Below are 21,689 nucleotides of genomic sequence, written 5' to 3'. Positions count from 1 at the left end.
CACACACATACACACACATACACATACACACATACACACACACATACACACAGACACACACATACACACACACACAGACACACACAGACACCCACACATACACACACAGACACACACATACACAACAACAACAACAACCGCCATTCGCCACTAAGTGGCGGTGACGTCACCACGACGCTTGTGCCAGGCTATGTGCACCCTGAGGCCACGTGAAGTGTCGAACGCCCGCTGGCAGGTGGTCACGGGGCAGACCCAGGTGCCACGGGTCGACTGACTGAGATGACTGGCTGATGCACCACCTGTGCCCCCTACTGTGCCAACCTGCTGTGCTTTAGCCACCCGGCGCTCCGCTCGCTGTTGTGAGCGTCGCTCCTCCGCCCTCTGTTGCTGCCGGAGGGCGACCGCCTCCAACTGCCCAGCAGCATCCCTCACGAGCCTCCTCCACAGAGGCCGACCCCGACACCGCTGGTACCAGTCATCGGCAAGTCCACTCAGCTCCACGTCCTCCTGTACCACATCGCTCCATCTCCTCCCCAGCCCGTGCCGCGCCCGCTCAGCCCCCCCAATCCGGCCAAACAAAAGCCGTTTCGGCATGCGGCGGCCGGGCATGCGGGCCACATGACCCAGCCATCGCAGCCTTGCCTGCCGGAGGAGCTCACCGATGGGACCCTGCCCAGATCTTTCAAGGACCTGTGAGCTCCTCACACAATCCAGCCTGGCCAAACCCAGGATGGACCGTAGGCAGGCCAGCCTAAATGTTTCCAACCGGCGAAGATGATCCACCAGGGGGGTCCACGCCCCGCAAGCGCAGAGAAGGGAGGGAACGACCGTGGCCGAGAAGACCTGAAGCTTAGTGCGGAGCGACAGACCAGGTAGCTTCCACACAGCGTTACGCAACCGATGAAAAGATATTGCCGCTCGACTGATTCGGAGTGAGACCTCTGCTGTTAAACTGGAGCCAGTCATAAGCACACTGCCCAGGTATGGGAAACTCTCCACTCTCTCCACAACTGCCCCATCACCGACTGGGAGCCGTGGGGGCGGAGTGTCCGATGGTACAAAATACCCAGGCAGGTGCTTAGTTTTGGTGGGGCTGATGGTAAGGCCCCACCTCTTAGTGGCACGCTCCAGTCTCAGCAGCAGCGTCTCCAACTCCTCCTCTGACTGAGCAGCTATTACCAAGTCATCAGCATACATAACGTGGTTGAGCAATAGGGAGCCATCCCTTGACCGCACCCGGGCATCGATTAGCCTCCCATTATATCTGTACCATATGGAGATTCCCCCGGTACAGCTATTGAAGGCTTCACGAACTACGTGGTCAAAATAGATGTTAAATAATGTGGGAGCCAGAGGACATCCCTGTCGCACCCCAAGGTGTAAAGGGAATGGCTCTGACTCCCGGCCACGTAGTTTTACCCGGGCCCGCTCACCATCATGAAGGTCCTTAATGATCGTGAGCAGAGGGTCAGGTACTCCACACACATACATACACACACACATACACACATACACACATACAAAGACAAAGATCCCCCATATAGCCTGTAACAGACTGTAGGGGCAAGTGCTGTTAGCGAGCACCTATGAAGGCCAGAACGGTACACGAGGGGGTGGGTGGCCAGCACCACGCCCGACCGCCTTTGTCTCCCTAGTGGTGATGTTTACACACCGCACCAGGTACTCATTTGAGGCTGAGTCGACCTAGGGGAGGCCCGGGACCGGTTCAGATAATCGTCACTGGTGTTGGCCGTGAGCGGGAATCGAACCCGGGTCGCCAGGTTCATAGCGCAGCGCGCTAACCGCTACACACATACACACACACATACACACACATATACACACAGACACACACAGACACACACATACACACACACACATACACACATATACACACATACACACACACACATACACACACACATACACACACACGTACACACACACACACACAGACACACCCACACACATACACACACACATACACACGTACACACAGACACCCACACACATACACACACATACACACACACACATACACACATACACACACACATACACACACACACAGACACACACAGACACACACAGACACACAGACACACATACACACCCACACATACACACACATACAGACACACACGTACACACCCACACATACACACACACACGTACACATGTACACACACATACACACTGACACACACTCACACACACACCTACACTTACACACACTCACACGCTCACACACCCACACATACGCACAGACACACACACTCACACACACACCTACACTTACACACACTCACACGCTCACACACGCTCACACACCCACACATACGCACAGACACACACACGTGCACACATATTGTCCGGGGTGGTGGCCCAAAAGTTAGGACACATCGGGTTGTCATGTTTTGTTTTAACCGCTGGCATGAAAACAGTTTAGTCAGCACGTTGACCCTCTGTCATCACGAGTAGCTATTATTCCTTTTAAGATGTTGATTCAAAAAGTGGAAAAATACATTTTACCGGAGGTGAAACTCAAATTGATGGATTACACCGGTATCACCGCACTGTGGTGCGCTACTACACCGCACCGCATCACACCGCAAAACCGCACCGCGTCACCGCACTGCGTTACCGCATCACCGCATCACCGCATCACCGCACCGCGTTAGCACACTGCATCACCGCATTACCGCACTGCGTTAGCACACTGCATCACCGCGTCACCGCATCATCGCATCACCGCATCACCGCATCACCGCATCGCCGCGCCCACCTGCACGGTGAGCTCCCAGCGTGCCTTCTCCCCGGCGAGGCCGGCCACCAGGGCGCCGGCACGCTCCAACTTCACCTCCATCTCCTCGGCGCTGCGCCGGAGCTCCTCCTTCTGTGCCAGCTTCTCGTCGTACTGCCGCTTGAGCGTCTCCATGCGCTCCGTCAACTACCGGGCGAGCGGGCGGGTTGGGCAGGTGGGCAGGTGGGTGAGTGGGTGAGTGGGCAGGTGGGTGAGTGGGTGAGTGGGTGAGTGGGCGAGTGGGCAAGTGGGTGAGTGGGCGAGTAGGCAGGTGGGTGAGTAGGCAGGTGGGTGAGTGGGTGAGTGGGCAGGTGGGTGAGTGGGTGAGTGGGTGAGTGGGCGAGTGGGTGAGTGGGCGAGTAGGCAGGTGGGTGAGTGGGTGAGTGGGCAGGTGGGTGAGTGGGTGAGTGGGTGAGTGGGCGAGTGGGTGAGTGGGCGAGTAGGTAGGTGGGTGAGTGGGTGAGTGGGCAGGTGGGTGAGTGGGTGAGTGGGTGAGTGGGCGAGTGGGCAAGTGGGTGAGTGGGCGAGTAGGCAGGTGGGTGAGTAGGCAGGTGGGTGAGTGGGTGAGTGGGCAGGTGGGTGAGTGGGTGAGTGGGTGAGTGGGCGAGTGGGTGAGTGGGCGAGTAGGCAGGTGGGTGAGTGGGTGAGTGGGCAGGTGGGTGAGTGGGTGAGTGGGTGAGTGGGCGAGTGGGTGAGTGGGCGAGTAGGTAGGTGGGTGAGTGGGTGAGTGGGCAGGTGGGTGAGTGGGTGAGTGGGCAGGTGGGTGAGTGGGTGAGTGGGCAGGTGGGTGAGTGGGTGAGTGGGCAAGTGGGTGAGTGGGCGAGTAAGTGGGCGAGCGGGTGGGCAGGTGGGTGAGTGGGCGGACAGGTGGGCGAGTGTGTGGGTGGGCAGGTGGGTGAGTGGGTGAGTAGGCAGGTGAGTGGGTGAGTGGGCGTGTAAGTGGGTGAGCGGGTGGAAGGTGGGTGAGTGGGCGGGCAGGTGGGTGAGTGGGTGAGTGGGCGGGCAGGTGGGTGAGTGGGTGAGTAGGTAGGCAGGTGAGTGGGTGAGTAGGCAGGTGAGTGGGTGAGTAGGTGAGTGGGCAAGTAAGTGGGCGAGCAGGCAGGCAGGTGGGTGAGTGGGTGAGTAGGCAGGTGGGTGAGTGGATGAGTAGGCAGGTGAGTGGGTGAGTGGGTGAGTGGGCGAGTAAGTGGGCGAGCAGGCAGGCAGGTGGGTGAGTGGGTGAGTGCGTGGACAGGTAGCCGAGGGTACGTGGGAAGGAAGCGACGCAGAGGCAAAGACAAAGGTCCCCCGTGCAGCCTCTTAACAGACTGCTGGGGCAAGTGCTGTTAGTAGCGAGTAGCAACACCTGTGAAGGCTACCGGCACTGTGGCGCATGAGGGGGCGGGTGGCCACCAGCACCACGCCCGGCCGCCTTTGTCTCCCCCAGTGGCGACGTTTGCTACGCTACTCCGCGCCCGCCTACTCATTTGACCGCCGATTCGACCTCGGCGGAGGAGGCCCAGCGGCGTCGGTGGCCGTGAGCGGGAATCGAACGCCGGGGGAATCCGAAAAGCCGCGAAGCTCTTCGCCACTTCTCCCCACCCCCCCACCCCCCCCCCCCCAGCTCTCCACCCACCGCCCCCACTGCCCCCCACCTCTCTCAGCTTGCCCTGGGCGTCCGCCAGCGACGCCTGCTTCTCCTGCAGCTGGGCCATGGTGGCGTTGAGGCGGCTCTGCTTGGGTTCCACAATGCGGTAGATTCGCCCGTACATCTACGCAGGGACAACCATTCACCACACACACCACGTGTGTACTCGCCACACACACCACGTGTACACACACACCACGTGTGTACTCACCACACACACCACGTGTGTACTCGCCACACACACCACGTGTACACTCACCACACACACCACGTGTACACTCACCACACACACCACGTGTACACACATCACACACACCACGTGTACACACACCACACACACTACGTGTACACTCACCACACACACCACGTGTACACTCACCACACACACCACGTGTACACTCACCACACACACCACGTGTACACACACACCACGTGTACACTCACCACACACACCACGTGTACACACACACCACGTGTACACACACCACACACACTACGTGTACACTCACCACACACACCACGTGTACACTCACCACACACACCACGTGTACACTCACCACACACACCACGTGTACACACACACCACGTGTACACTCACCACACACACCACGTGTACACACACACCACGTGTACACACACCACACACACTACGTGTACACTCACCACACACACCACGTGTACACTCACCACACACACCACGTGTACACACTCACCACACACACCACGTGTACACTCACCACACACACCACGTGTGTACTCGCCACACACACCACGTGTACACACACACCACGTGTGTACTCACCACACACACCACGTGTACACACACACCACGTGTACACTCACCACACACACCACGTGTGTACTCGCCACACACACCACGTGTACACACACACCACGTGTGTACTCGCCACACACACCACCTGTACACACACACCACGTGTGTACTCGCCACACACACCACGTGTACACACACACCACGTGTGTACTCATCACACACACCACGCGTACACTCACCACACACACCAAGTGTACACTCACCACACACACCAAGTGTACACTCACCACACACACCACGTGTACACACACACCACACACACCACGTGTACACACACACCACGTGTACACTCACCACACATACACCACACACACACCCCACACACACACCCCACACACACACACCACACTCACACACCACACACACCCCACACAACAACAACAACCGCCATTCGCCACTAAGTGGCGGTGACATCACCACGACGCTTGTGCCAGGCTATGTGCACCCCGAGGCCACGTGAAGTGTAGAACGCCTGCTGGCAGGAGGTCACGGGGCAGACCCAGGTGCCACGGGTCGACTGACTGAGATGACTGGCTGATGCACCACACACCCCACACAACACACGTCACACACACAACACACCCCCCAAACACACCCCACACACACCCGACACACACCACACACCCCACACACAACACACGTCACACAAACCACAAATCCCACACACACACCACACACAACACACCACACACCCCACACACACCCCACACACAACACACGTTACACAAACCACACACCCCACACACACACACCACACACACACAAACACAATTCGCACAAACCCCACACACACACACCCCACACACACACACCACACACACACACCACACACACACCCCACACCCACCCCACACACACCACACACACCCCACACACACCCCACACACACCCCACACACACCCCACACACACACCACACACAACACACGTTACACAAACCACACACCACACACACACACCACACAAACCCCACACACAACACACAACACACGTCACACCACACACACACCCCCACACACACCACACCCACACACCACACCCCACACCCCACACACCACACCCACACACACCACACTCACACCCCACACACACACACCACACCCACACCCCACACACACACCCCGAACACCACACACATGAACTAACAAATGCGCTAACGAACGAGCTAACGAATGAGCTAACGAACGAGCTAACGAATGAGCTAACGAACGAGCGAACGAGCGAACGAAGCAAAGGCAAGACACACACCCCACACACCCCACGCACACCACACACAACACACGTCACACAAACCACACACCCCACACACACACACCACACAAACCCCACACACAACACACACCACACACACACACACCCCACACACACACCAAACACAACTCACACACCCCACACACACACACACTCCACACACACACACCCCACACACACACCACACCCCACACACACACACCCCACACACACCCCACACCTACCCCACACACACCCCACACACACCACACAAACCCCACACACAACACACGTCACACAAACCACACACCCACCACACACACACCACACACACACCACACACACACACACCACACCCACACCCCACACACACACCCACCCCACACACACACCCCGAACACCACACACATGAACTAACGAATGCGCTAACGAACGAGCTAACGGACGAGCTAACGAACGAGCGAACGAACGAGCGAACGAAGCAAAGGAAAGACACACACCCCACACACACACCACACCACACCCCACACACCACAAACACACCACACACACACACAACACACCCACCCCCCACACACACCACACACCCCACACACACACCCCGAACACCACACACATGAACTAACGAATGCGCTAACGGACGAGCTAACTAACGAGCGAACGAACGAAGCAAAGGCAAGGGGCGGGAAAGCAGCTTCACCTCCATGGCGCGCACCCACATGCAGAGGGAACGCGCCGCTCCGGACACGTTGCCGATGATGTCGGGCTGGAAGTCGGGCTGGGCACAGTAGTGGCCGATCTTCTTGAGCACGCGCTCCGAGATGTTGTCCCGGTCGAAGTTGGCGAGCTGCTTGATGAAGTTCTGGTCGCCTGCGGGCCGAGAAATAGACGGGGTGTGGGTGGGTGGGTGGGTGGCGGTGGTGGCGGTGGTGGTGGTGGTGCCGGTGATGATGCCGATGATGGTGCCGATGGCGACGGTGCCGAAGATGATGACGATGTTGCTGATGACGATGGTGCTGATGGTGATGATGAATATGTTGCCGATGACGATGATGGCGATGACGATGAGGGCGATGACGATGAGGGCGATGACGATGTTGCCGATGACGATGGCGCCGATGACGATGGTTGCCGATGATGATGGTGCTGATGATGATGATGATGACTATGTTGCCGATGACGATGATGGCGATGACGATGATAGCGATGACGATGTTGCCGATGATGATGGTGCCGATGATGATGATGAATATGTTGCCGACGACGATGATGGCGATGACGATGTTGCTGATGACGATGGCGCCGATGACGATGTTGACGATGACGATGGTGCTGATGATGATGATGATGACGACTATGTTGCTGATGACGATGATGGCGATGACGATGTTGCTGATGACGATGGTGCCGATGACGATGGTGCTGATGACGATGGTGCTGATGACGATGGATGATGACGATGGCGATGATGATGATGGCGATGATGATGGTGCCGATGACGATGATGGCGATGATGACGATGGCGATGATGATGATGGCGATGATGATGATGGCGCCGATGACGATGTTGCCGATGACGATGATGGCGATGACGATGATGATGATGGCGATGATGATGATGATGATGGCGATGACGATGATGATGATGGCGATGATGATGATGATGATGGCGATGACGATGATGATGATGGCGATGATGATGATGGCGCCGATGGCGATGTTGCCGATGACGATGACGATGATGGCGATGACGATGATGATGATGGCGATGATGATGATGGCGATGACGATGATGATGATGGCGATGACGATGATGATGACGATGATGATGGCGCCGATGGCGATGTTGCCGATGACGATGACGATGATGGCGATGACGATGATGGCGATGACGATGTTGCCGATGATGATGGCGCCGATGGCGATGTTGCCGATGACGACGATGACGACGACGACGACGACGACGATGACGGCGACGATGTTGCCGATGACGACGATGACGATGATGACGACGATGACGACGATGACGACGATGTTGCCGATGGCGACGGCGCCGCCCTCACTCAGCTGGCGCTTGGCCTCGGCCCAGGTGGGTTCGCCGCCTCTGAGGATCATCACGGCCTGCATCACCGTCTCCACGAGGGGCGGGGGACGGCCGTACGACTTGATCTCTGTCATGTCCCGCTTGTTCAGAGACTCCAGCGCCTGGGGGCGGGGGGGAGGGGGAGAGGGGGGTGAGTGGGGTGGAGGGGGGAGGGGGAGAGGGGAGAGGGAGGGTGGTGAGTGGGTGGAGGGGGGAGGGGGGGGAGAGGGGAGGGGGGTGAGTGGGTGGAGGAGGGAGGGGACGGCCGTACGACTTGATCTCTGTCATGTCCCGCTTGTTCAGAGACTCCAGCGCCTGGGGGCGGGGGGGGAGAGGGGAGGGGGGGAGGGGGGAGGGGGGGAGGGGGGTGAGTGGGTGGAGGGGGGAGGGGGGGGAGAGGGGAGGGGGGTGAGTGGGTGGAGGAGGGAGGGGACGGCCGTACGACTTGATCTCTGTCATGTCCCGCTTGTTCAGAGACTCCAGCGCCTGGGGGCGGGGGGGGAGGGGGAGAGGGGGGTGAGTGGGTGGAGGGGGGAGGGGGAGAGGGGGAGAGGGAGGGTGGTGAGTGGGTGGAGGGGGGAGGGGGGGAGAGGGGAGGGGGGTGAGTGGGTGGAGGAGGGAGGGGACGGCCGTACGACTTGATCTCTGTCATGTCCCGCTTGTTCAGAGACTCCAGCGCCTGGGGGCGGGGGGGGAGAGGGGAGGGGGGGAGGGGGGAGGGGGGGAGGGGGGTGAGTGGGTGGAGGGGGGAGGGGACGGCCGTACGACTTGATCTCTGTCATGTCCCGCTTGTTCAGAGACTCCAGCGCCTGGGGGCGGGGGGGGGAGGGGGGAGGGGGGAGGGGGGTGAGTGGGTGGAGGGGGGAGGGGGAGAGGGGAGAGGGAGGGTGGTGAGTGGGTGGAGGGGGGAGAGGGAGGGGGGAGAGGGGAGGGGGGTGAGTGGGTGGAGGGGCGGGGGACGGCCGTACGACTTGATCTCTGTCATGTCCCGCTTGTTCAGAGACTCCAGCGCCTGGGGGCGGGGGGGGGGGGTGGGGGTGGGGGGGGGAGGGGGGAGGGGGGAGGGGGAGGAGGGGGTTGAAGAGAGGGTGGTGAGTGGGTGGAGGAGGGAGGGGGGGGTGGAGGGTGGTGAGTGGGTGGAGGGAGGGAGGGGGGGGAGGGGGAGGGGGGGGGGAGTGGGTGGAGGGGGGAGGGGGGAGAGGGAGGGGGGGAGTGGGTGGAGGGGGAGAGAGGGGGGTTAGTGGGTGGAGGGGGGGGAGTGGGTGGAGGGGGGGAGAGGGGGAGGAGTGGGTGGAGGGGGGAGGGGGGGAGGTGGGTGAGGGGGTGGAGGGATGGCAAAGTTTTCGTGATTGATCGATCCAGGGTGATTGCTCAAATCCGGCGTGACTGATCGAGCGTGACTGATCGATCGAGGGTGATTGACCGATCGACCGAGCGTGACCGATCAAGCGTGGTTGACCGATCGATCGAGCGTGACTGACTGATGAATCGAGCGTGATCGATCGATTCATCAGTCAATCACGCTTGATCGGTCACGCTCGATCGCGATCGACCGATCGATCGAACTTGATCGATCGACGGAGCACGATCGATCGATGTCAGCGTACCGCCCCCGACGGAGGGGGGAGGGGGGTGTGGGCACCTTCATGGCCTCCTCGAGGGCCGGCAGCGCCTCGTCCAGGTCCCGCTGGGCGTTCTGAGCCAGCGCCTTGCACTTGGCCTCCTCCAGCGAAATCCGCTCGCTGTGAGCCACCACGGCCTGCACCGTAATGACAGCGGCAGTGACAACGACAACGACGACAACAACAATGACAACAACAACAATGAGAACAACAACAATGAGAACAACAACAATGACAGCGGCAGTGACAACGACAATGACAACGACAACAATGACAACGACAACAATGACAACAACAATGACAACAACAACAATGACAACAACAACAATGACAGCGGCAGTGACAACGACAATGACGACAACAACAATGACAACGACAACAATGACAACAACAATGACAACAACAACAATGACAACAACAACAATGACAGCGGCAGTGACAACGACAATGACGACAATGACAACGACAACAATGACAACGACAACAATGACAACAACAATGACAACAACAACAATGACAACAACAACAATGACAGCGGCAGTGACAACGACAATGACGACAAGGACAATGACAACGACAACAATGACAACAACAATGACAACAACAACAATGAGAACAACAACAATGACAGCGGCAGTGACAACGACAATGACGACAACAACAATGACAACGACAACAATGACAACAACAATGACAACAACAACAATGACAACAACAACAATGACAGCGGCAGTGACAACGACAATGACGACAACAACAATGACAACGACAACAATGACAACAACAATGACAACAACAACAATGAGAACAACAACAATGACAGCGGCAGTGACAACGACAATGACGACAACGACAATGACAACGACAACAATGACAACAACAATGACAACAACAACAATGACAACGACAACAATGACAACAACAATGACAACAACAACAATGACAACAACAACAATGACAGCGGCAGTGACAACGACAATGACGACAACAACAATGACAACGACAACAATGACAACAACAATGACAACAACAACAATGACAACAACAACAATGACAGCGGCAGTGACAACGACAATGACGACAATGACAACGACAACAATGACAACGACAACAATGACAACAACAATGACAACAACAACAATGACAACAACAACAATGACAGCGGCAGTGACAACGACAATGACGACAACAACAATGACAACGACAACAATGACAACAACAATGACAACAACAACAATGACAACAACAACAATGACAGCGGCAGTGACAACGACAATGACGACAACAACAATGACAACGACAACAATGACAACAACAATGACAACAACAACAATGAGAACAACAACAATGACAGCGGCAGTGACAACGACAATGACGACAACGACAATGACAACGACAACAATGACAACAACAATGACAACAACAACAATGAGAACAACAACAATGACAGCGGCAGTGACAACGACAATGACGACAACGACAATGACAACGACAACAATGACAACAACAATGACAACAACAACAATGAGAACAACAACAATGACAGCGGCAGTGACAACGACAATGACGACAACAACAATGACAACGACAACAATGACAACAAAAATGACAACAACAACAATGACAACAACAACAATGACAGCGGCAGTGACAACGACAATGACAACAACAATGACAACGACAACAATGACAACAACAATGACAACAACAACAATGAGAACAACAACAATGACAGCGGCAGTGACAACGACAATGACGACAACAACAATGACAACGACAACAATGACAACAAAAATGACAACAACAACAATGACAACAACAACAATGACAGCGGCAGTGACAACGACAATGACAACAACAATGACAACGACAACAATGACAACAACAATGACAACAACAACAATGAGAACAACAACAATGACAGCGGCAGTGACAACGACAATGACGACAACGACAATGACAACGACAATAATGACAACAACAATGACAACAACAACAATGAGAACAACAACAATGACAGCGGCAGTGACAATGACAATGACGACAACGACAATGACAACGACAACAATGACAACAACAACAATGACAACGACAATGACGACAACGACAATGACAACGACAACAATGACAACAACAACAACAATAACAACGACAACGACGACAACAACAATGACAACAACAACAATGACAGCGGCAGTGACAACGACGACAACAACAACAATGACAACAACAATGACAACGACAACAACAATGACAACGACGACAACAACAATGACAACGACGACAACAACAATGACAACGACAACAATGACAACAACAACAATGACAATGACAACAATGACAACAACAACAATGACAACGACAATGACAACAACAATGACAACGACAATGACAACGACAATGACAACAACAATGACAACAACAATGACAACGACAATGACAACAACAACAATGACAACAACAATGACAACGACAATGACAACAACAACAATGACAACAACAATGACAACGACAATGACAACAACAATGACAACAACAACAATGACAACAACAATGACAACGACAACAATGACAACGACAACAATGACAACAACAACAATGACAACAACAATGACAACAACAATGACAACAACAACAATGACAACGACAACAATGACAACAACAACAACAATGACAACAACAATGACAACGACAACAATGACAACAACAACAATAACAACAACGACAATGACAACGACAATGACAACAACAATGAAAATGACAATGACAATGACAACGACAACATAGACATACAGAGAGACCCATAGACTTACACAGAGACCCATAGACATACAGAGAGACCCATAGACTTACACAGAGACCCATAGACATACAGAGAGACCCATAGACTTACACAGAGACCCATAGACATACAGAGAGACCCATAGACATACAAAGAGACCCATAGACATACACAGAGACCCATTGACATACAGAGAGACCCATAGACATACAAAGAGACCCATAGACATACATAGAGACCCATAGACTTACACAGAGACCCATAGACATACAGAGAGACCCATAGACATACAGAGAGACCCATAGACTTACACAGAGACCCATAGACATACATAGAGACCCATAGATATACAAAGAGACCCATAGACTTACACAGAGACCCATAGACATACAGAGAGACTCATAGACATACATAGAGACCCATAGACATACACAGAGACCCATAGACATACATAGAGACCCATAGACTTACACAGAGACCCATAGACATACAGAGAGACCCATAGACATACAGAGAGACCCATAGACTTACACAGAGACCCATAGACATACATAGAGACCCATAGATATACAAAGAGACCCATAGACTTACACAGAGACCCATAGACATACAGAGAGACTCATAGACATACATAGAGACCCATAGACATACACAGAGACCCATAGACATACATAGAGACCCATAAACTTACACAGAGACCCATAGACATACAGAGAGACCCATAGACATACAGAGAGACCCATAGACTTACACAGAGACCCATAGACATACATAGAGACCCATAGATATACAAAGAGACCCATAGACTTACACAGAGACCCATAGACATACAGAGAGACTCATAGACATACATAGAGACCCATAGACATACACAGAGACCCATAGACATACATAGAGACCCATAGACTTACACAGAGACCCATAGACATACACAGAGACCCATAGACATACATAGAGACCCACAGACATACTTAGAGACTCATAGACATACATAGAGACCCATAGACATACAGAGAGACTCATAGAAATACATAGAGATGCATAGACATACACAGAGACCCATAGACTTACACAGAGACCCATAGACATACATAGAGACCCACAGACCTACATACACTCCCATAGACTTACATAGAGACCCACAGACCTACATACAGTCCCATAGAGTTACATAGAGACCCACAGACATACATAGAGACCCACAGACATAAATAGAGACCCACAGACCTACATACAGTCCCATAGACTTACATAGAGACCCACAGACCTACATGCAGTCCCATAGACTTACACAGAGACCCACAGACCTACATACAGTCCCATAGACTTACATAGAGACCCACAGACCTAAATACAGTCCCATAGACTTACACAGAGACCCACAGACCTACATACAGTCCCATAGACTTACATAGAGACCCACAGACCTACATAGAGACCCACAGACATACACAGAGACCCACAGACCTACACACATTCCCATAGACTTACATAGAGACCCACAGACATACACAGAGACCCACAGACATACACAGAGACCCACAGACCTACATACAGTCCCATAGACTTACACAGAGACCCACAGACCTACATACACTCCCATAGACTTACATAGAGACCCACAGACCTACATACAGTCCCATAGACTTACATAGAGACCCACAGACATACATAGAGACCCACAGACATACACAGAGACCCACAGACCTACATACAGTCCCATAGACTTACATAAAGACCCACAGACCTACATACAGTCCCATAGACTTACACAGAGACCCACAGGCCTGCATACAGTCCCATAGACTTACACAGAGACCCACAGACCTACATACAGTCCCATAGACTTACACAGAGACCCACAGACCCCTATACAGTCCCATAGACTTACACAAAGACCCACAGACCTACATACAGTCCCATAGACTTACACAGAGACCCACAGACCTACATACAGTCCCATAGACTTACACAGAGACCCACAGACCTACATACAGTCCCATAGACTTACACAGAGATCCACAGACCTACATACAGTCCCATAGACATACACAGAGACCCACAGACCTACATACACTCCCATAGACTTACACAGAGACCCACAGACCTACATACAGTCCCATAGACTTACATAGAGACCCACAGACATACCCAGAGACCCACAGACCTACATACAGTCCCATAGACTTACACAGAGACCCACAGACATACACAGAGACCCACAGACCTACATACAGTCCCATAGACTTACATAGAGACCCACAGACATACACAGAGACCCACAGACATACACAGAGACCCACAGACCTACATACAGTCCCATAGACTTACATAGAGAGCCGTACAGGAGGTATGGGGGAGGGTATGGGATGGGATTGGGGGGGGGGGGTGATAGGGGGGGTATGAGGGGGGATGGGATGGGGGGGGGGGATGGGGTACGAGGGGGGGGGGTGATGGGGGGGATGGGGGGGGTGATTGGGGGTAGGGTACGGGGAGGGGGGTACGGGGGTGGAGCGACGACGACCCACCCCCCCGCCCCCCCCACCCCCCCCACCCCCCCCCCACCCCCCCACCCCCCCCACCCCCCCCACCGCCCCCCCCCCCGCACCTTCTGCTGCTCGTCGGCCTCCCGCTTCTGCCGCACGATCACCACGAGGTACTCCTCGCACTGCCGCTGGAGGTCGGCGACCTGCCCCTTGGCCTCCTCCAGCCGCGCTCGCATGGCCTCCACCTTGCGGCTCGTGTCGCCGACCTTGTGCAGGCCGCTGTGCAGCTTGCTCAGCTGCAGGCCCAGCTCGCGACGCTTCTCCGTCAGCAGCCTGTCGTGAGCGGCGGTAGTCAGCGGCGGTAGTTGGCGGTGGTAGTTGGTGGTGGTAGTTGGTGGTGGTAGTTGGCGGTGGGAGTTGGCGGTGGTAGTTAGCGGTGGTAGTTAGCGGTGGTAGTTGGTGGTGGTAGTTGGCGGTGGTAGTTGGTGGTGGTAGTTGGTGGTGGTAGTTGGTGGTGGTAGTTAGCGGTGGTAGTTAGTGGTGGTAGTTGGTGGTGGTAGTTGGCGGTGGTAGTTGGGCGGTGGTAGTTAGCGGTGGTAGTTAGCGGTGGTAGTTGGTGGTGGTAGTTGGCGGTGGTAGTTGGTGGTGGTAGTTGGTGGTGGTAGTTGGTGGTGGTAGTTAGCGGTGGTAGTTAGTGGTGGTAGTTGGTGGTGGTAGTTGGCGGTGGTAGTTGGCGGTGGTAGTTAGCGGTGGTAGTTAGCGGTGGTAGTTGGTGGTGGTAGTTGGCGGTGGTAGTTAGCGGTGGTAGTTAGCGGCGGTAGTTGGCGGTGGTAGTTAGCGGTGGTAGTTAGTGGCGGTAGTTAGTGGTGGTAGTTAGTAGTGGTAGTTGGTGGTGGTAGTTAGCGGCGGTAGTTAGCGGCGGTAGTTAGCGGTGGTCGTGAGTGGTGGTAGTTAGTGGTGGTAGTTAGCGGCGGTAGTTAGCGGTGGTAGTTGGTGGTGGTAGTTAGCGGTGGTAGTTAGCGGTGGTAGTTGGTGGCGGTAGTTGGTGGTGGTAGTTAGCGGTGGTAGTTAGTGGTGGTAGTTGGCGGTGGTAGTTAGCGGTGGTAGTTAGCGGTGGTAGTTGGCGGTGGTAGTTAGCGGTGGTAGTTAGTGGTGGTCGTGAGTGGTGGTAGTTAGTGGTGGTAGTTAGCGGTGGTAGTTAGCGGCGGTAGTTAGTGGTGGTAGTTAGCGGTGGTAGTTAGTGGTGGTCGTGAGTGGTGGTAGTTAGTGGTGGTAGTTAGCGGTGGTAGTTAGCGGCGGTAGTTAGCGGTGGTAGTTAGCGGTGGTAGTTGGTGGTGGTAGTTAGCGGCGGTAGTTGGTGGTGGTAGTTGGCGGTGGTAGTTGGTGGTGGTAGTTAGCGGCGGTAGTTAGCGGCGGTAGTTGGTGGTGGTAGTTAGCGGTGGTAGTTAGCGGTGGTAGTTAGCGGCGGTAGTTAGCGGTGGTAGTTGGTGGTGGTAGTTAGCGGTGGTAGTTAGCGGTGGTAGTTGGTGGCGGTAGTTGGTGGTGGTAGTTAGCGGTGGTAGTTGGCGGTGGTAGTTAGCGGTGGTAGTTAGCGGTGGTAGTTGGCGGTGGTAGTTAGCGGTGGTAGTTAGTGGTGGTCGTGAGTGGTGGTAGTTAGTGGTGGTAGTTAGCGGTGGTAGTTAGCGGCGGTAGTTAGTGGTGGTAGTTAGCGGTGGTAGTTAGTGGTGGTCGTGAGTGGTGGTAGTTAGTGGTGGTAGTTAGCGGTGGTAGTTAGCGGCGGTAGTTAGCGGTGGTAGTTAGCGGTGGTAGTTAGTGGTGGTCGTGAGTGGTGGTAGTTAGTGGTGGTAGTTAGCGGTGGTAGTTAGCGGCGGTAGTTAGCGGTGGTAGTTAGCGGTGGTAGTTAGTGGTGGTCATGAGCGGCGCTAGTTAGTGGCGCTAGTTAGCGGCGATAGTTAGCGGCGGTAGTTGGCGGTGGTAGTTGGCGGTGGTAGTTGGTGGTGGTAGTTAGCGGCGGTAGTTAGCAGCGGTAGTTAGCGGTGGTAGTTGGTGGTGGTAGTTAGCGGCGGTAGTTAGCGGCGGTAGTTGGTGGTGGTAGTTAGCGGCGGTAGTTAGTGGTGGTCGTGAGTGGTGGTAGTTAGTGGTGGTAGTTAGTGGTGGTAGCTAACTACCACCGCTGACTACCGCCGCTAACTACCGCCGCTCACGACCACCACTCACGAACACCGCTAACTACCACTGCTAACTCGTGAGCGGCGGTAGTTAGCGGCGGTAGTAGGCGGTGGTAGTTAGTGGTGGTAGTTAGTGGTGGCAGTTAGCGGTGGTAGTTAGCGGTGGTAGTTAGCGGCGGTAGTTAGCGGTGGTAGTCAGTGGCGGTAGTTAGCGGTGGTCGTGAGTGGTGGTCGTGAGTGGTGGTAGTTAGTGATGGTAGTTGATGGTGGTAGTTAGTGGTGGTAGTTAGCGGCGGTAGTTAGTGGTGGTAGTTAGTGGTGGTAGTTAGCGGCGGTAGTTAGCGGCGGTAGTTGGTGGTGGTAGTTAGTGGTGGTAGTTAGCGGCGGTAGTTGGTGGCGGTAGTTGGCGGTGGTAGTTGGCGGTGGTAGTTAGTGGTGGTAGTTAGTGGCGGTAGTTAGCGGCGGTAGTTGGTGGTGGTAGTTAGTGGTGGTAGTTAGCGGTGGTCGTGAGTGGTGGTAGTTAGCGGTGGTAGTTAGCGGTGGTAGTTAGCGGTGGTAGTTAGCGGTGGTAGTCAGCAGTGGTAGTTAGCGGTGGTAGTTAGTGGTGGTCGTGAGTGGTGGTCATGAGTGGTGGTAGTTAGTGATGGTAGTTAGCGGTGGTAGTTAGTGGTGGTAGTTAGCGGTGGTAGTTAGTGGTGGTAGTTAGTGATGGTAGTTAGTGGTGGTAGTTAGCGGTGGTAGTTAGTGGTGGTCATGAGCGGCGCTAGTTAGCGGCGGTAGTCAGCGGCGGTAGTTAGCGGCGCTAGTTAGCGGCGGTAGTTAGCGGTGGTAGTTAGCGGTGGTAGTTAGCGGTGGTCGTGAGCGGCGGTAGTTAGCGGTGGTAGTTAGTGGTGGTAGTTAGTGGTGGTAGTTAGCGGTGGTCGTGAGCGGTGGTAGTTAGCGGTGGTAGTTAGTGGTGGTAGTTAGTGGTGGTAGTTAATAGTGGTAGTTAATAGTGGTAGTTAGTGGTGGTAGTTAGTGGTGGTAGTTAGTGGTGGTAGTTAATAGTGGTAGTTAGTGGTGGTAGTTAGTGGTGGTAGTTAGTGGTGGTAGTTAGTGGTGGTAGTTAGTGGTGGTAGTTAGTGGTGGTCGTGAGCGGCGGTCGTGAGCGGTGGTCGCTAGCTAATGACGACAGTGGTGGTGGTCCTGCTGCTGCTAATGACGACGGTGGTGGTGGTTGTGATGCTGCTGACGGCACTGTTGTGAATGACCATGGTGGTGGTGGTTGTGGTGGTGGTGGTGGTTGTGATGACACTGTTGTGAATGACCGTGGTGGTGGTGGTGGTGGTGATGCTGCTGATGTCACTGTTGTGAATGACCGTGGTGGTGGTGGTGGTTGTGATGCTGCTGATGTCACTGTTGTGAATGACCGTGGTGGTGGTGGTGGTGGTTGTGATGCTGCCGATGGCACTGTTGTGAATGACCGTGGTGGTGGTGGTGGTTGTGATGCTGCCGATGGCACTGTTGCGAATGACCGTGGTGGTGGTGGTGGTGGTTGTGATGCTGCTGATGTCACTGCTGCGAATGACCGTGGTGGTGGTGGTTGTGATGTTGCCGATGGCACTGTTGTGAATGACCGTGGTGGTGGTGGTTGTGATGCTGCTGACGACACTGCTGCGAATGACCGTGGTGGTGGTGGTGTTTGTGGTGGTGGTTGTGTTGGTGGTCGTGGTGGTGGTTGTGGTGGTGGTGGTTGTGTTGGTGGTTGTGTTGGTGGTCGTGGTGGTGCGGTGCGCCTCCCGCCGTGCCCGCTCACCGCTTGTACCCGCCCACCAGCTCCAGGTAGTTGGTGGGCGTCACGTAGTTGTGCCGCTGGAGCTCCACGAGCATCCTGCGCGAGGAATCGGCCACGGAGCGGTGCATGATGACGAACATCTGGGCCACCTTGGACTGCAACTGCATGCACGCAGCAGGGAAAGCGTCTCTAAGGCTGGCTCCTCCCGTCTCTAAGGCTGGCTCCCGTCTCTAAGGCTGGCTCCCGTCTCTAACGCTGGCTCCTCCCGTCTCTAACGCTGGCTCCCGTCTCTAAGGCTGGCTCCCGTCTCTAACGCTGGCTCCCGTCTCTAACGCTGGCTCCCGTCTCTAAGGCTGGCTCCTCCCGTCTCTAAGGATGGCTCCACCCATCTCTAAGGCTGGCTCCCGTCTCTAAGGCTGGCTCCTCCCGTCTCTAATGCTGGCTCCTCCCGTCTCTAAGGCTGGCTCCTCCCGTCTCTAAGGCTGGCTCCCGTCTCTAAGGCTGGCTCCTCCCGTCTCTAACGCTGGCTCCTCCCGTCTCTAACGCTGGCTCCTCCCGTCTCTAAGGCTGGCTCCTCCCGTCTCTAAGGCTGGCTCCCATCTCTATGGCTGGCTCCCGTCTCTAACGCTGGCTCCTCCCGTGTCTAACGTTGGCTCCCGTCTCTAACGCTGGCTCCTCCCGTCTCTAAGGCTGGCTCCTCCCGTGTCTAACGCTGGCTCCCCTCTCTAACGCTGGCTCCCGTCTCTAAGGCTGGCTCCTCCTGTGTCTAACGCTGGCTCCCGTCTCTAACGCTGGCTCCTCCCGTGTCTAAGGCTGGCTCCCGTCTCTAACGCTGGCTCCCGTCTCTAAGGCTGGCTCCTCCCGTCTCTAAGGCTGGCTCCCGTCTCTAACGCTGGCTCCCGTCTCTAACGCTGGTTCCTCCCGTCTCTAACGCTGGCTCCCCCCGTGTCTAAGGCTGGCTCCCCCCGTGTCTAAGGCTGGCTCCCGTCTCTAACGCTGGCTCCCGTCTCTAACGCTGGTTCCCCCCGTATCTAACGCTGGCTCCCGTCTCTAACGCTGGCTCCTCCCGTCTCTAACGCTGGCTCCCGAGTCTAACGCTGGCTCCCGTCTCTAACGCTGGCTCCTCCCGTCTCTAAGGCTGGCTCCTCCCGTCTCTAAGGCTGGCTCCTCCCGTCTCTAAGGCTGGCTCCTCCCGTCTCTAACGCTGGCTCCCGTCTCTAAGGCTGGCTCCCCCCGTGTCTAACGCTGGCTCCCGTCTCTAAGGCTGGCTCCCGTCTCTAAGGCTGGCTCCTGTCTCTAACGCTGGCTCCCCCCGTGTCTAACGCTGTCTCCCGTCTCTAACGCTGGCTCCCGTGTCTAACGCTGGCTCCCGTGTCTAACGCTGGCTCTCGTGTCTAACGCTGGCTCCCGTGTCTAACGCTGGCTCCCGTGTCTAACGCTGGCTCCCGTGTCTAACGCTGGCTCTCGTGTCTAACGCTGGCTCCCGTCTCTAAGGCTGGCTCCTCCCGTCTCTAAGGCTGGCTCCTCCCGTCTCTAAGGCTGGCTCCTCCCGTCTCTAAGGATGGCTCCTCCCGTCTCTAAGGCTGGCTCCTCCCGTCTCTAAGGCTGGCTCCTCCCGTCTCTAAGGCTGGCTCCTCCCGTCTCTAAGGCTGGCTCCTCCCGTCTCTAACGCTGGCTCCCGTCTCTAACGCTGGCTCCTCCCGTCTCTAACGCTGGCTCCCGTCTCTAACGCTGGCTCCCGTCTCTAACGCTGGCTCTTCCCGTCTCTAACGCTGGCTCCTCCCGTCTCTAAGGCTGGCTCCTCCCGTCTCTAAGGCTGGCTCCTCCCGTCTCTAACACTGGCTCCCGTCTCTAACGCTGGCTGCCGTCTCTAAGGCTGGCTCCTCCCGTCTCTAAGGCTGGCTCCTCCTGTCTCTAAGGCTGGCTCCCGTCTCTAACGCTGGCTCCTCCCGTCTCTAAGGCTGGCTCCTCCCGTCTCTAAGGCTGGCTCCCGTTTCTAACGCTGGCTACTCCCGTGTCTAACACTGGCTCCTATCTGTCTCTGTGGGTCTCCATGTGAGTATATGGGTCTCCGTGTAAGTCTATGTAAGTCTATGTAAGTCTATGGGTCTCTGTGTGAGTCTATGGGTCTCCTTCTGAGACTATGGGTCTCTTTGTAAGTCTATGAGTCACTATGTAAGTCTATGGGTCTCTGTGTAAGTCTATGTAAGTCTATGTAAGTCTATGGGTCTCTGTGTGAGTCTATGGGTCTCTATGTGAGTCTATGTACGTCTATGTGTC

At 55.2% G+C, this 21,689-nt stretch overlaps 2 protein-coding genes across 2 annotated transcripts in view; both read right to left on the bottom strand.

The window, feature by feature from the left end:
- Positions 1 to 19,576, bottom strand: part of LOC116956790 (dynein axonemal heavy chain 2-like) — a 116,427-nt gene extending 96,851 nt beyond the window's left edge. Inside the window, exons 1-7 of the mRNA XM_076057999.1 lie at positions 19,431 to 19,576; positions 15,590 to 15,800; positions 10,220 to 10,336; positions 8,558 to 8,699; positions 7,195 to 7,364; positions 4,438 to 4,554; positions 2,786 to 2,950 (exon numbers count right to left, since the gene is read on the bottom strand). Coding sequence (XP_075914114.1) covers positions 2,786 to 2,950; positions 4,438 to 4,554; positions 7,195 to 7,364; positions 8,558 to 8,699; positions 10,220 to 10,336; positions 15,590 to 15,800; positions 19,431 to 19,576 — 1,068 coding nt within the window. The remainder of the gene's footprint in view (positions 1 to 2,785; positions 2,951 to 4,437; positions 4,555 to 7,194; positions 7,365 to 8,557; positions 8,700 to 10,219; positions 10,337 to 15,589; positions 15,801 to 19,430) is intronic.
- The window catches only part of LOC116956757 (dynein axonemal heavy chain 2), a 464,532-nt gene that overhangs the window by 303,372 nt on the left and 139,471 nt on the right, over positions 1 to 21,689 (bottom strand).

Source organism: Petromyzon marinus (assembly GCF_048934315.1).
Source record: "Petromyzon marinus isolate PM22_M1 ecotype Great Lakes invasive population chromosome 67 unlocalized genomic scaffold, UKy_Petmar_22M1.pri1.0 chr67_unloc.3, whole genome shotgun sequence".
NCBI lineage: Eukaryota > Metazoa > Chordata > Hyperoartia > Petromyzontiformes > Petromyzontidae > Petromyzon > Petromyzon marinus.
This window is presented reverse-complemented; position numbering and strand designations above follow the sequence as displayed.